Source organism: Megalops cyprinoides, chromosome 21, assembly GCF_013368585.1.
Source record: "Megalops cyprinoides isolate fMegCyp1 chromosome 21, fMegCyp1.pri, whole genome shotgun sequence".
Taxonomy (NCBI): Eukaryota; Metazoa; Chordata; class Actinopteri; order Elopiformes; family Megalopidae; genus Megalops; species Megalops cyprinoides.
The window spans coordinates 5,137,501-5,152,956 of NC_050603.1; the positions used below are offsets into that span (position 1 = coordinate 5,137,501).

At 44.6% G+C, this 15,456-nt stretch overlaps 1 protein-coding gene across 1 annotated transcript in view; it reads right to left on the reverse strand.

The window, feature by feature from the left end:
* The window catches only part of col16a1 (collagen, type XVI, alpha 1), a 66,846-nt gene that overhangs the window by 17,996 nt on the left and 33,394 nt on the right, over window positions 1–15,456 (reverse strand). Inside the window, exons 22-40 of the mRNA XM_036516108.1 lie at window positions 15,400–15,444; window positions 13,866–13,901; window positions 13,698–13,751; window positions 13,532–13,585; window positions 12,972–13,094; window positions 11,955–11,990; window positions 11,308–11,415; window positions 10,589–10,711; window positions 9,871–9,924; window positions 9,322–9,363; window positions 8,944–8,979; window positions 8,716–8,769; window positions 7,566–7,634; window positions 6,805–6,858; window positions 5,424–5,450; window positions 4,825–4,881; window positions 4,006–4,053; window positions 2,637–2,708; window positions 750–803 (exon numbers count right to left, since the gene is read on the reverse strand). Of these exons, the coding sequence (XP_036372001.1) occupies window positions 750–803; window positions 2,637–2,708; window positions 4,006–4,053; window positions 4,825–4,881; window positions 5,424–5,450; window positions 6,805–6,858; window positions 7,566–7,634; window positions 8,716–8,769; window positions 8,944–8,979; window positions 9,322–9,363; window positions 9,871–9,924; window positions 10,589–10,711; window positions 11,308–11,415; window positions 11,955–11,990; window positions 12,972–13,094; window positions 13,532–13,585; window positions 13,698–13,751; window positions 13,866–13,901; window positions 15,400–15,444 (1,146 nt within the window). The remainder of the gene's footprint in view (window positions 1–749; window positions 804–2,636; window positions 2,709–4,005; window positions 4,054–4,824; window positions 4,882–5,423; window positions 5,451–6,804; window positions 6,859–7,565; window positions 7,635–8,715; window positions 8,770–8,943; window positions 8,980–9,321; window positions 9,364–9,870; window positions 9,925–10,588; window positions 10,712–11,307; window positions 11,416–11,954; window positions 11,991–12,971; window positions 13,095–13,531; window positions 13,586–13,697; window positions 13,752–13,865; window positions 13,902–15,399; window positions 15,445–15,456) is intronic.

Below are 15,456 nucleotides of genomic sequence, written 5' to 3' on the forward strand. Positions count from 1 at the left end.
TAAAGGTGATTAATTTGTTCGTTGTCTGAAGGTCAGACCCATTGACATATAACAGATGCAGTGGCTCTTAGTGTTTGCGGAGGAGCTGCTAGGCTCTGTCTGCTGCAGTTGGGAGCGGAGCACTGGGGCCTGTGAAAGCACCGTAGCGCGTACTGTAGTTGGGATGAGCCAATTTTCCACCACAGAAAAAGTGCCTGTTCAGTTCCTGCAGGCTGGGCGGCCAGCCAGAGGTGGGGGGGGTGGAAAAAAAAAAAAGAGAGAGTGTGTGCGCTCAGAGACAAGCCACAGAGACGGGCTGCCAAAGTGCTGCTTCAAAACTGAAGAGCTAATGGCTCTCGTTCTACATGCCGTTACAGAAAAGCTACAAAAAACCCAAACAGAAGACGCATTAAATGCTCTTACGGCTCTTTCTGGAAAAAAAAGCACTGGAAGCTTTTAAGAGATTACGGGTTGGTGCTGAGCGCTCAAGATGCTCATTGGAAATTTGCTTGTTTGTCTCTCTCTCTCTCTCTCTCTCTCTCTCTCTACACAACTGAAAACAAATGGCAAGAATACAGCGCCATTTCCCAAATCTAGACTTTATGTCGGGTCCTTCCTTTGATGTGGTTCAACCACCCCTTGTGCCACCAATTTCCCAGAGTGCTCCACTCCTAACACAGAGCCCTATCCTGACTCCTCCTCTCTCCCTACACCAGCCAATCACAAAGCTGCACCGCTCCGCTAGCTCCGCCCTCTCTCTGGTTACTTACTACTCTCCCGGGCAGACCCGGTTTCCCTGGTACGCCATCATTGCCAGGGATGCCCTGAAAGAAGGAACTGAGGTTGAATTGGTTTGTTCTGGACAGCCTTGGCACACCCTTCTCCAGCAGATATTAGGGGGTGGTGGGAAAGCTATATCCTCTATCTCTCCTGGTATTTGTTTGGGATTTTTTTAAAGGCTTTTAGTCTTAAAGTTTCAATAAGGTCTTAAAGTTTTTTTTTTTATTGTTTCTTTTTTTTATAAATCAATTTAAGGATAAACACAATACCAGGTTAAAGGTCAAACAGTGCCCACTGTGTAAGGCCCCTCCTTCAGCCCTGTGTAAAACTACATCACCCAGAATGCTTCACACGCTCTATAAGCCAAATTACTGGCTTCTCTGAGCAAGGTTACAGAACCTAGGGAGCTCAGACCTGTTTACCTTGTGAATCAGGTCACAAAAGAGCAAAAAAAAAATCCCAAATCTGTCCTTTAAATCCATTATTTCTGAGCTCATGCTTTCTTTTGAAGTTGTCAGGACTATATATGCGAGCTCTTGATGAAGACATCCTGTGTAGTTGTAAGGCTGTTCCTACTCCTCTGAATATTAATGAGAATGCAGGTTTCAAACTCAGTGACTGCAGGAGGTACTCTTTATAATGCCCTGCATCTCGCACAGTAAGCTCTGCCTGGCCTTTAAAGACAGAAATATCAGAGCCTCACGCTCTAAGATGGAGGCTCCTGATATGTTCTCTAGGGGCAAAATTTTACACTGGCTTTTAAGAACTGAACTGAGTGCTTTCATGTCATGCCTTGCTTTTAGCTGTGAGAAACTTTTTAAAATTTATATATATATATTTTTTCCTCTTTGTATCACAGCAATAATTCATCTCAGATAAAATTCAAACCACAATTTTTTTTTTGCTATGTTCTATAAATATTTTATTTTCAGGTTTTGTTTTTGTGCCTTTTTTAGCCATTGAACATGGTGCTGAGAGGGATTCAGAGTACAGGGGAACTGCTGCGGTGCCTGGAATCCACAGAGAAAACTCTGCTACAGTGTATCTGATAAGCGTTGCATCACAGTCATTTCCATTCCCAAAAGGCACAAATTAAATGGATGTTCAACTTCCAGAACGTGAATGACAATTCTGGAACGAGGGAGGTTCTCTTAAGGAGAGCCCTCCAATGAAAAAGCAGCATCACGTGCAACAGAGTCAGCCGAGGAAAGATTCTGTCCAATCACAGCTCGCTATGGCACGACCGTTCACCGCAGCGTTCGTCTTGTGCTACTGCCCTCCCAGCACCGAGTCCCCCGTAACCTACCTCCCAATAGCGCCCCACACGTGTTAGTGCCATTTTTAAGCAGCGTTATTGTTTAAAAGATCCCCCATTAATTGATTAAATCAGCAGAGAGTTAAAAAAGCCTTAAGAATTACATTACAAGCTACTTTTGATAACATTTAAAACAAATAACACCAATAAACATTTCTTTTTTAATACTGATAGATATTCTTTTTACAAGTTACATTTTTACTTTCCTTTTTTGTAGTAATTATTTTTTGTATACATATATTTGCATATACTGTTTATTATATATAATATGTAATTTATAATTACATATTAAGTATTAATATGAAATAATAATGCCATATTATCAAGATTTTGACTGTTCATTTAGTCTGACTTCAGCGAGAAACCTGCTGCCCAAGCTGACACAACATAAAGCTGGACATTGGATGGAGGGGGAGGAGGAGAGAGAGCCGGGAGGAAGGAGGGAGGGAGAGGAGGAGGGGATGATGGGAGATTGACAGAGGGGAAGCGCCCGGGGGGCCCCGTCCAATGAGGGACGTGCAGGATATGCCCAAGCCCCAAGCCCAGCCAGAAGGCCACTTACCTGCGGCCCCGGGGTTCCTGTCGACCCCTGGGGCCCCGGTGGTCCGGGGGGGCCTGGGGGTCCAGGAGGCCCCTGTAATGCAAATGAGGAAGCTGTCAGAGCACATCGGTATGTAGCTGCTGCTCTGTGACAAAGCATAACTACCTCACAGATATTCAAAATTGACCGAGAATTCCGTTCATGTGTTTCTTCTATCCTCTGTACTTCCTGGTTTAGGAGGTTCTGGTTGGATACAGGTGGTTCTGGTGCTGTCTGCGTTGCTGTGCTAGCCAGGGATGGTCTGTTTTACGTTTATGTCATGTATGTTCTTTAGGAGGATCATGACTCTGAAAGAATATACATCACAAGCTAGGAAATCAGAAAACTGATCATGCCAATGATGTCAGAGGCATAACTTCCAAAGTGAAGCGTACAGAGCTGACTATCCAGTTAAAACTCAGAATATCTGCAGCTATCTGCTATATCAGCAGACATATGATGTCACAGATCAAGGGTCACATGGTGTCCTTCTGTTATGACAATCTTTTGAAAAAACAAGACCACAGATATTCTATTATGACCAGATGCACATCTGATTCTGACTGATAACAGGAGGTTCTGGTTTGCAGTCATATGCTGACTATGCATGTTTATATTTAGACCACACTCCTAGAAGAATGTCCATAAAAAGCCAGCAAATTAGTACACTTTTAGCTTCAACAATAGCAGAGGCGGCGACAGCATATATATACAGCATACTCTCGTACAGCATACTCATAATGACACCGGCCAGAATATAAAGATGAGAACACTCTAATCACTATCTCACTGCCTATGCATAGATACCTGTTGTTGAAAGAGGAAAGTGAGGTCATGAACAAAGTGTCATAAAACTGTTATTGACCAGTTATAACAGACTTCGGTAAAACAAGACTCTTGAAAAGACACCTGTTACAACATGAAGATGGGAACAGTTAGCCAGACCACAATACCTGGGGCACATAGAACAGATAGAGACAAGCACATATAGCAGGCACACAATAATAGTGAAACTCAATTAAAATGGATACAGTCTATTTCTCTACAGATTAATTATTGGCCTACAACTGTAATGAACAGTATTAAATATTTAAATAAATATATATAAATAAAAAAGTATTCATTACAAAATGTAAAGTCATGACCTGTACATAATTAATGACGGTCAACTGTGAATTTGCCATCTGCAACATGGCCAAAATAGGTCATCCAGTTAACACACTGATTATGTGCTGAAGTCAGACAGAGGCATACACAAAGGACAGACAAATGGAGAGTGGAGAGAAGAGGAGAAAGAGAGAAAAAAAGGAAGAGTTACAAAGGGATAGCAAGGGATATACTGAACTCAGACCTGAGGACCAGGTTGCCACATAGCCCCGCCCACTGTGCCAGGAGCGCCCTGCAAGGGGAAAGCAATCAAATTCAGAGCTTAGCCTCGACTGCTGTAATGCCTGGTTTAGCCCAAACCATGCAGAAGGGAAATCCAGCAGGACAGGCTCAGATCACTGCAAAGAAAGCCCCTTTCAAGGGCTCCAAGGATGGAGAGCACCATGCTAGGATATCAGGTTCCCACTATATTGCCTAAAACATTGTGATAATGTTGAAGAAAGGTTGTGAGAACGCCACGTGTTAGCTCAGCCATGGTAAGGGGACACACTTCCGATCTCAGAGGAGAGGGAGACGAACTTGACTTTGTCTCCTTGCACTCTACACCTCACCCTGCACATCTGGGAGGCCGGCTGCTCTCCAAGCTGCACATGTGAGATGACTATCACCATGTCATACATTTTTGCGTGTATGCATGCATGCATGACCGCGTTGGTGTGCTTGCACGTGTTCATTAGCACATATTTATCTGCGCATGTGTGTGTGTGTGTTTGTGTGTGTGTTTGTTTCTGCGTGTGACAGACGTGTGTATCTCATGTATTTTATGTAATTTTTACATGCTGTAGTTTTGTTGCGTGTAGTTTTCTGTGCTTTTTGTAGTTTTTCGTTCTCATAGTAATAGGGAGATGCATTTCACCTGACATGTTGAATCATGTACATGTTCTTGTTTTTTGTTCAATGTGTCAACCTGTTCTGTTAAATGTACTGTGCATTTGCACACTGGGAGTCGCTCTGGATAACACCGTTCAGTAAATGTACAAAATGTAAATGCATCAGCACTCACCGGCCCCCCAGCTCCAGAGTACGACGGGAGCAGACAGTTGCACTCTCCTGCCTCGCCCTGCAAGGTCACACAGAGGACAAAACCTCACATCACTCCGTCACCCCAGAGCTGTGGCACCCTCATACCCCAGAGAAAACACAGTGCTCGCTATACCCTAAAAAAACTACAGATGCACGATGTCTGAGGCTACATGAAAGAGACTAAGGTGAAGTAAGTTCCTGTCCTGTGAGAGAGCAGCAGAGAGCCTCTGGGAAAGCCTGTGTGCCTTGGCGTCTGTGGCGTTCGGCGAGCTCTCCATCACACATAACGAGCACTTACACCACCAGCTATTACGCTGTGTTTATCCCTGACTTCCACTCGGCGTTTGGGTAAATTAGGCGAGGAGAGAGAACGACTCAGATACGCACCACTCGAGCGCCTCGAAACCCTCTCAGAGAAAAGCCTAAAGCCGACAGGCTGATATACACAGAGCAGTTTATATCTCAGCCTTTCCCTCTTAAGGAAGTTATAACCACGGCTCTTAGCCTTCTCCGCTATCTGTCTCTCCTCTCTTTTAAACTCCCCCCTTTGCCTCTCATCCCTTTAGACAGAGGGCTTACCTTCTCCCCCTTGGCTCCGTTCGCTCCCTGTAAGGCAGAAGACATACTCTGTAAGCTGGATCTGGCATCGCTGTTGGACGTGTCATGCAGGCTGGTGAGCTAGCAGCGTGGGCCAGATCAGAGCAGAAAGCCTGGCCCCATTAAGGATGGAGACAGCATAGGCGGCAGTGTAGCACAGTGGTAAGGAATAGGGCTCATAACCAAAAGGTTGTTAGTTTGATTCCCCGCAGGGGCACTGCTGCTGTACCCTTGGCCTACGTACTTAACCCAGTACCTTAACCTTAGCAAATATCCAGCTGGATAAATGGATAACATGTAAAAATTGTAACCTATGTAAGTTGCTCTGAATAAGAGTATCTACTAAATCAGGGGTGGCCAAACCTCTCCTGGAGAGCCACTTGTCCTGCATGTTTTAGATCTCTCCCTGCTCCAACACAGCTGATTCAAATGATCAACTCGTTATGAACTCCTGAAGCTGCTGAATAACAAACTGATCATTTGAATCAGTTGTGTTGGAGCAGGGAGAGATCTAAAACATGCAGGACAAGTGCCTCTCCAGGAGAGGTTTGGCCACCCCTGTACTAAATGATAATAATGTAATGTAATGCATTGTAATGTATTGAGTCAATGATGTAAGGCAGTGTAATGACACAGACTTCAGTGGAGTGGATCTCATTCCAGTGAACCTAGGTCCTCCTACTGACACTTGTCCCGGTGTATGGTTCCCGTTAGTGGAACCTGCTGGATGCAGTCTCAGCTGATACGTAACATCCTCATGTTTCTCTACCATCCTCAAAAAGGACATCACATTATTTTTACGTTACCAGAATGTTACACACCAACTGGTGTTAACAGGTGGGAGGAGCCGAAGTCAGCGTTAGGAGGATCTAACAAGCAAGAAAATGAAAACTTCCTGTTTCATTAGCTGAAGGTCAAATGAGTGGCGTGCTTTCAGCAGGTTGAACAAGTCCTCTTCAAATATCACCTCTAAACAATAATCAAGCTTTGCTGATCTTTAGCCCTTGGTATCAGGGGAGACAGATTTAATGGCAGATTTCATTAATGGTGCATCGATGAAGGTAGGCTCTCTACAGAATGAGCTCAAGATGGTTGTTAACCTCCAGGGCTCATGAATCACCTGACGATGTCGTTAGAACAGCGCATGCAGGCCTATGCTTAAACCGTTAATCAAGGCTTTGTTGATCTGTAGCTCTGTCTCAGTATAGATCCGCTAATTTCATTAGCGGTCAGTCGATGGAAGAGGTCACTTTGCGTAAAGCGCTCGAGATGAACTTTTCACTGGCTTTTCACCAGTCTCCGTGGTGAGCGCTATTGCTAAGGAGGAGGCGGAAGGAGAGGGTGCAAAAACGGTCTCACTCACAGGATGCCCATCCTCGCCTGGGATGCCATACTGTCCAGGGAGCCCGTCCTTTCCCTAAAACACCGGGGCACACACACAGCGAGGCTTAGCCACACCCACAAACACCTCTATTCAAATGCCAGGCACCTGTATTTACAATTCTCATTTGATAAACATATGCAGAGAATATAAATATAAAGAGTATATAAAATATACTGAGTGCAAGTACTATATATATATATATATATATATATATATATATATATATATATATATATATATATATATATATATATATATATATATATATATATATGCAGAGTTTGTATAATACAGTGGCTTCAGAAACCCCCTCACTTTTTGCACACTTTGTTGTGTTACAGACTTAATATAAAATGGATTAAATGTATTCTTTTGGCCATCAATATACACACAATAACCCATAAAGAAAAAGCAAAAACATTTTTTTTGAAATTTTTGCAAATATATTCAAAATCAATAACTGAAATATTTCATTTATGTAAGTATTCAGACCCTTTATTCAGTACTTTTTAGAAGCACCTTTGGCAGCAATCACAGCTTTGAGCCTTCTTGGGTAAGTCTCTACAAGCTTTGCGCACCCGGATTGGAATACTTTCCAAAGTCATTGTATACTCAACATAGGCATACTCCTCATTACCACAGACTCTACATGGCTACGCAAAGCCGTAAACACTAGAATGTAAGCACATGTACATACAAGCTCATTACACTAGTTTAAACACATGGTGCTCTGAACTTACTGGGGGCCCCTGTACTCCAATGCCCACGGGCCCCTGAGGCCCTGGCGGCCCCCTCTCTCCCTCTGAGCCCTGAGGAGAAACAGAGGACACACCGGTGAGAAGAACAAAAGACAAGCGTATAAGAGGAACATTTAAGCTGCAGATATAGACCTTTCGGTGAATGCTGGCTCATCATTTTGGCCCTCTGATAGCAATGATGAACTTTATTTGCACTAGACCTGAAAAGGTTGCATTAACTTCTGAAATTTAAACGACTCTGCCACTGTGAAAGGTATATGGTGACCTGCTTGTGACCTTTCCAAGATAACTACTTAATACCCTTTCCCAGCTATAGAGTAGAAAATGATCAAAAGTTGTGATCGCCTCCCGCTTAAAGCGCAGTATATATGACAGTTGCATAATTCTATCATCTATCAAGCCTTGACAATGCTATCTTGTTAATATATTGTGAAATAACATCCTGTCGTTTCCTGTACTGTCCTATTATAAGGGCGCAGCACTTGACATATAGCAATTGCTTCATTTTGACATCTGAAAGTGCTTGTCCGTCAATACATGCTAATTCTCCCTCATTGCCTGTATCTGTCCTCTTTCTCATCCTTATCAGTAATTACCATGCTTTAAAATGCATAGGACCTTTGATTCTGTATAATGAAATATCTATTTGTCATGATACTTTGCTTCTTTGCTCATGGGGATCTTTGACTTTCTATAAAATGCAGACATGAACTGTACTTGTTGAAACTGGCCAATGAAATCCAATCTCTTTCAGAAATTGCATCCTTTTCTTTTCCAACATTATAATACAAAGTGTCACCGATAGAGATCTGTAGCTCTAACAAAAACCCTTTCAGCGGTCAAACACCCCAAGGTACTGATTAGGTACAAACCATATATTCTTCGTGAGTCAGCAAACACACACATTTGCAAAAACAGGCTTAAAGTAGTGATATTGATATGACGGCAACTTACAAGTAAAAGATTTGCCTGCATTACCTCAAGCACATAAAAATGGCACTCTGCCTCATGAGAGCTACCAAATGTTTCTGCTACTCTGTCGAGCAACCCAGCATCACATTGATATCAATTCTATTGGCAAACCTCAGTGGAGCTCCTTTCAAACTAACACAAGAGTGCAAATCTAACTTACCTTCTCCCCTTTGAGTCCCGTAACTCCAGGAACGCCATCTTTCCCAGGTGGACCCTGAAGAAAATTTACATATCTAATCATATCTTGAGCACCTTTGTTTTATTCTCTGATTAGAGTCACTGGGAAAATGGCAAATACAAAGCAATCATCTGAGCCTCCGCATCCAAACCCAGTTAATCCCAGTTCTAATTCATGCACTAATGCAGAGAAAGAAGGAGGAGGTCTTACAGCAATCCCAGGTAGGCCTCTGGGTCCTTCAATTCCCTGATGGATAGACAGAGAGCGAAAGAGAGAGAGAGAGAGAGAGAGAGAGAGGGTCATTCACTGAAACACACACACACATGAATGTACACGGAGGTCTCAACACTAAGGAAAAGAACTCCAGGTATGGAGAACAGTAACAGAGAACACTGGTTCTGAGAGGCTAGAGGCTCCATACAGCTACTCTAGGAATGCACATAATCCTGAGCTATGGGCAGAAACTCTTTTTATACAAAACAAAATGAGAAGTGGCAAAGACATTCAGTGTGTGGTTCAATCTAATGTCTATCTATCCATGTACGAAGGACTTCCTGTGTCGTAGCCACTGTCACAATAGGGACTTACTGGGGGTCCTGGGAGCCCCACACCAGCACTTCCTGGTTCACCCTGTAGGAAACAATGTAACACATTAAAATCAGATAAAATCAGCAACAGCTAACATCGGGTTGTGTGAGTATTGTGTGAGTATTAAAATCTACATAGTACCATCACAGCAATACCCCGAAGACCTTGTTAATATTGTAGCCACACTGTATAATCCTACGAGATGAGAGAGACGGGAGAGACAAGCACACTCACGGGTGCACGGGCACCCCTTCAGATTAAGCTACTGCCTGAGGTACATAAACCACTACAGACCTCTTCAGAACAAGAGACCCTCAGGAAAATGACAGCTTCTGAGATGGCACAAAACAAATGAGCACTCGGCTGGGACAGGAAACTCAAGAGATACGAGCATTTAATGCATTTCCTGTGCTTAGCTGCAGCACTGAGGAGGCTTTCGGTGAGGACAGGAGGGGTTTAATACAGTCATGCCTCTGTGATTACCTGTGACCCCTGATATCATCCACGGGCCCCTCCCCCTCGCCCTCCTCCCCGCCCCACCACCCTTACCTGACTACCTTTAGGCCCGGGAGGTCCTTGGGCACCTGGGAGACCTGGTTTACCCTGGGGGGGGGCAAACAAAGAGCAGTTGACAAAGAGATCACATCCACCCAGACAGTGGGGCTAAGCTTCGCACCCTTCACAGTAACACCAGGTGACATTTGCCGAGGTCATTACTTGGCTGTGTTTCACGTGTTAAAAAGGCCACAGGGTTGGTCCCATGAGGCACATAAACCATGGAAGATGGTTTGGCTGGACAAGCCGTGCGTTATGAAACAGCAATGTAAGGGTCACTGAGTTTGTGTCTGCTTGATGTGTCCATTTACACGCTCTGCCTGCAGATTCATTTTGAAACACTGAAATCTGCATGCTGCAGCTTTTTCAAACACAAATCAGATAGAAATACACTCAAAATTCATACCTGTGAAGCAAGCTATTATAAGCTACTTCAGGGAACGACCCAATGTGCCCTTTTTAATAATTTTTTATTAATGTGCTGTTTAAATGTAACCTCCATTTAACCAGGAAGACTCACTGAGGTTGAAATCTCTTTCCAAGAGAGAGAGAAGACCGAAAAGCACAGCACATATAACACACAGTTGTTACCAGCTATACAAGACACAGATACAACGAATAACAGACATGCATATCATTTCCATACTGGAAACACATCTACGCACAGAGAGAGGCGCTGAAGAGCGGAGGAGACACGCAGGGGTAGACTCACGTGTTTTCCTGGGGTACCAATCCCCGGGGGTCCGGGGTCCCCCCTTTCTCCCTTCGTCCCCGGCAACCCCACCACGCCCGTTGCCCCCTCGGGCAGAGGTGGACAGCTGTCGCAGGCGTCTCCCTTGAGATGGAGGCAGACAGAATTACAATCGCAAATGACAAATACGGCCGAGAGCCAGAGAATGAAGCCAAATGAATGAAAACACAAAAAAAGGCAGAAAGACAGAGTGGGAGACAGAAATGCAAAAGCCCTAGTGTGGTATCTTGCATCATTACACTGCACAACACTACACTACATTAGTGTCATTAAGCAGACACTCTCATCCAGGGCGACTAACATAGGTTACAGTTTCACATATTATCCATTCATACAGCTAGATATTTACTGTGGCGATTCTGGGTTAAGTCCCTTGCCTATGGGTACAGCGGCAGTGTCCCAGCGGAGAATCAAACCGGCAACCTATCGGTTATGGGCCCTTTCTGTTACAAAGCCCTACTCATTACCACCACGCCACACTATCGCCCCATCATATTTGAATATTGTAAGTGTGTATATTATGCATCTTCATTTATATGCTGATCCTGTGTATGGAGAGCCCTTTTTCAGAAATGAATTTGAGAAGTGTGCTATATGACATAAAGCTTGAATGACTGACAGAATATCAGACTCAGACACACAGACAGACAGACAGACAGACAGGGGAGTAGGTCTCCCACCTTCTCTCCCTTTAGTCCAGGTAAGCCATTCCTCCCAGGCTCTCCTGGCAAACCCGGGGTCCCGGGAGTCCCCGCAATTCCTGGGTCACCCTGTGCGCCCGTATCACCCTGCAGAGACGCACCCATCACTCACCCGCTCAGCGTCTCTTTCTCTTTAGGCACAAACTTACCCTCAAGCAAATAAATCACAGATAAATCACCCGGACACCAGTCTGTTGTTTTTTTGGGTTTGTAAAAGACGTTAAGAGACATAAAATGTTCAATTCATGACTGTGTTTAACTGACGCTCAGCAACTCTGCACATCACTTTGTGATTACATACAATTCATTTTAAATCAAATTTGAATTAAGTCTCAGCTCCAATTCAATTTTACCACAATCTGTTTCTCTGCTAGAACAGACAATATAAATATACACACATTTTCCATAACAGAGAGCAATACTGTGCATCAGTTCATTTCATTTTTTTTAAATAAACACAAACACATTCCCCGTGATCCTTTGGTTTATTGGATTTGTTTTTGACTGAACAATTTATAATAACTCAGGATATTAGCAAGACACACACAGGCATAAAGGGTGTAAGTATTTCCAGTGCAACTCTGGAACAGCGTGCTCATGGCAGAGACAGCCTACAGAACACTCACCTTGTCTCCCTTCACACCTGGGACACCTGGCTGCCCCTGTACATACAGACAGACAGACAGGCAGGCAGACAGACAGACAGGCAAAGATAGTGAGACAGTGCAGGTACAGGCAAGGCCCCAGCAGTCAGACCTCCGCTGTGGAACAATACCTCAACAGATGTCCGTGCTGCATTCCTTTACACCTGTGTAAACACCTGCCTACGGGCTAGGATGTGCCTCAATAAGGAACATTCACAAACACTCACATAACAACACAGAAACCCCCTTCTGAGTGCTTTTACAGAGGCTGACTGACAGCTGAGTCAAACACAGACAGATCATACTGTAGGTAATATGGTGACATGTATTTTTCAGGTTTGATGGGAAATTCTCACATTCCACTTGTGTTTTAATTAGTCCTCACCCCATTGTAATAGCCTACAGTGCTGCCAACTTTTCCACCACATCAAGAGTTATTCAAATTTAGAATGGTTAAAGGAACATTTATATTCAGAAGTCATTTGTCTTCGCAAGTTGGTAGGTGTCTCTTTTCTCTTGTGTTGGAAGTTGCTCTGCATAAGAACATCTGATAAATGCATTTAGCGATAGTAATGTAGTTTAGTTTTTCACCCAGTTATCCAACTACAGTACTATAGTTCACAAGCTGATTCAAAGTTCCTAGATTTAGGAATGATGCAGAAAGCAAGACATATTTTACTGTAAAAATTCTGTATCAACCTTCAGGTCTGCCCCTATCAGCTCCTGCCTGCTAAGAGGGTGTTGATAAAAGGATATCTGATGGGGAGTCAACAGTGAAAACTTCTGCATGGTCTCAAATAGTAGGCACATGCTGTTTTGGAATAAACTTACAGTCCTTGATTTTTTTTTTTCTTCATTTTATACAGCACCATAGTTAACCTTCTACCTTCTACACTGTATCTACCCTACACACAATACTGTACATCTAGCCCTTTGTAACTGATCACCATGACAACACCACTCTGACCATGAAGTCTTCTCTCCGAATGATGACCTCACCTGTTTCCCCTCCACGCCCACACCTGGGGGCCCCGGAGGTCCTGGCTCCCCAGGCACCTTGACCAGGGTCTGACCGCCACCTGCTTCAGCAGGGGGTGTCTGGCAAAGGGTACATGACTCACCCTGCAGGAGGGTACAGGGTCACTGAGGGTCACTGAGGTCACATGCATGCTCACACCCACACACACACACACACACACACACACACACACACACGAATACATAAAAAAACATGGACACAAAGAAACACATGCATAAAAATGTACATGTACATACATATAAGTACAAGTGCACAAACATATACACAGGCATACAGAAACACATGTACGTGCAAAAACACTTGCACCCATGGACAACAACTCACACAAATACATACTCATGTGCACACAATTAAAAGTAAAGCAAAAATTCCAAAGTACACACACACGCACAGGCACACGCTTACACATGTACACGCACGCGCGCACACACACACACACGCACGCACACACACATGCACACACACACACACACACACACACACACACACACACACACACACAGGACACATCTGTTCTTACCTTCTCCCCTTTTAACCCTGGAATACCCTGCAGGCCAGGTGTCCCAGCATCCCCCTGGAAGAGACAGTCAGGTAGACAGCATCAGCTAAGCCCACACACTGGGTCCACACAAAGCAAAACAGCGCCCACTACAGGATGGGGGTACATGCGCAGTGCCCTCTCTCACCATTATTCCTTTGGCCCCATCACGACCGTGTGGCCCTCTTGGGCCGGGCTTGCCCTGAAAAGATCCACGAATGAAACCTTAACACAGTTCCTATCTTCTGTCTTTGAAATATTCTTACACCCAACATGAACATCAGTACTGCACCATAATAATCAATAACAAACTCACTGTTTTCCCGTCAGCTCCCTTGCCGCCACGTTCACCCTGGAAGCAAGAGGGGGAGAGGTGTGAGAAAAACCAGTACTGAGGCACTGGACAGGCCTCCTCCGTCCCCCCAACCTGGCCCCTCAGAGTTCAGAGCCCGGCTCAAAGGGAGTGCCACACTCCTACCTATCCATGGAGACACTGCTCATGTGCGTAAAGGAAAAGCAATCGAGTGCCGATTCCCAGCCCCAGCGCGCTAGCAGAACTGCAGAGCATGTGGCATGCGGACAGATCTGCGCATACACAGGGCCCCGTGCTCTGCAGCTGATCCTGGTTCAGCTTCAGCACATATGGAAAGGCCTGTGCATATGCCGGGCCTCACGCTCTGCAGCTGATCCGGGTTCAGCTTTAGCCACGCAGTGCTTGCTGGCTCTGTGTACAGGGCTTTGAGTACTGACGCCGCTGTCTCCTGGCCACACGCCCTACCATCCACCGCACTTCGGCCAAGATGGATGAGGTGACCCTCAGCTCTTTCACCCGGCCATCTCCACACTGACCTCTCTGCGTTCAAAGCCCGAGAGACCGAAAGGCTAGCGGCAAGAGCAGGAGAGCTCAATTACCCTCCGTAACACCCTGACATAACTCCATTCCTCTTCTGCGCAATCTCAATTCACACCACGTTCCTCAGTTCCAATTCCTAATGCCCCATTCCATTCCCTTCACTACATCTGGTCATTCGGTTCGGGTAATGGATGAAATAAGCCTGTCCAGTGTCACCAATCGATTCCACCTTAACAAGAAACGGCTGCCCGCTCCAGATAATCAATTCCACCTTAACTGCAACTGGCCATTCGGCCCGGATAAACCAATCCGCCTTAATTGGAATCAACTACTCAGTCTAGATAATTGACTCCACCTTAACTGGAATCACTTATTCAGACCAGATAATCAATCCAACCTTGACTGGAAATTAGTTGTTTAGCGCAGTTAAGCAGTTTTGTCGCAGCAGGACTAATTAAGACTGAGTTCAGTGTTTGTGATGATGGTATGGCCACGTCTTTATTTTCATTGACATTATCCCTTCTAACAGACACATATATTGACTTCATTGTCCCTTAAACACAATGAATGTTCAGTTTGTCCAACGGCCAGCATACAATCAAGATCTCTCTATCAAAATTACTGCAGTATCTCAAACAGACTGTGTGATCAGTATCATAACATAAAGTATGTAAACTGAATTTGCAGCAGTGTGTAACCTCAAGGCTGCAGGTTGGGTTTGCAGGTAGGGGCAGTGCTGTTCTACTCCTGAGCCTTCCCTGAATTGCTTCAGCAAATATCCTGTTGTACAAATTGAGAATATGTAATACTGTGTAAGGGTATCTGCTAAGCACATGAATAATCATAATAATAACAAAATTAAGTGTCTCTCCGTTAGACGCTCTCTTACAGTCAGTGTATTCCGTGTCTCTGACAGATACAGTATTGGGCACCCCTCTCTCTCTCTCTCTCTCTCTCAGAAACATGGTATGTGACCAGTGTATTGATCAGAACTAACCTTCTCCCCTTTGACCCCTGGCAGTCCAACGGTTCCTGGTTCCCCCTGAGAAACAGC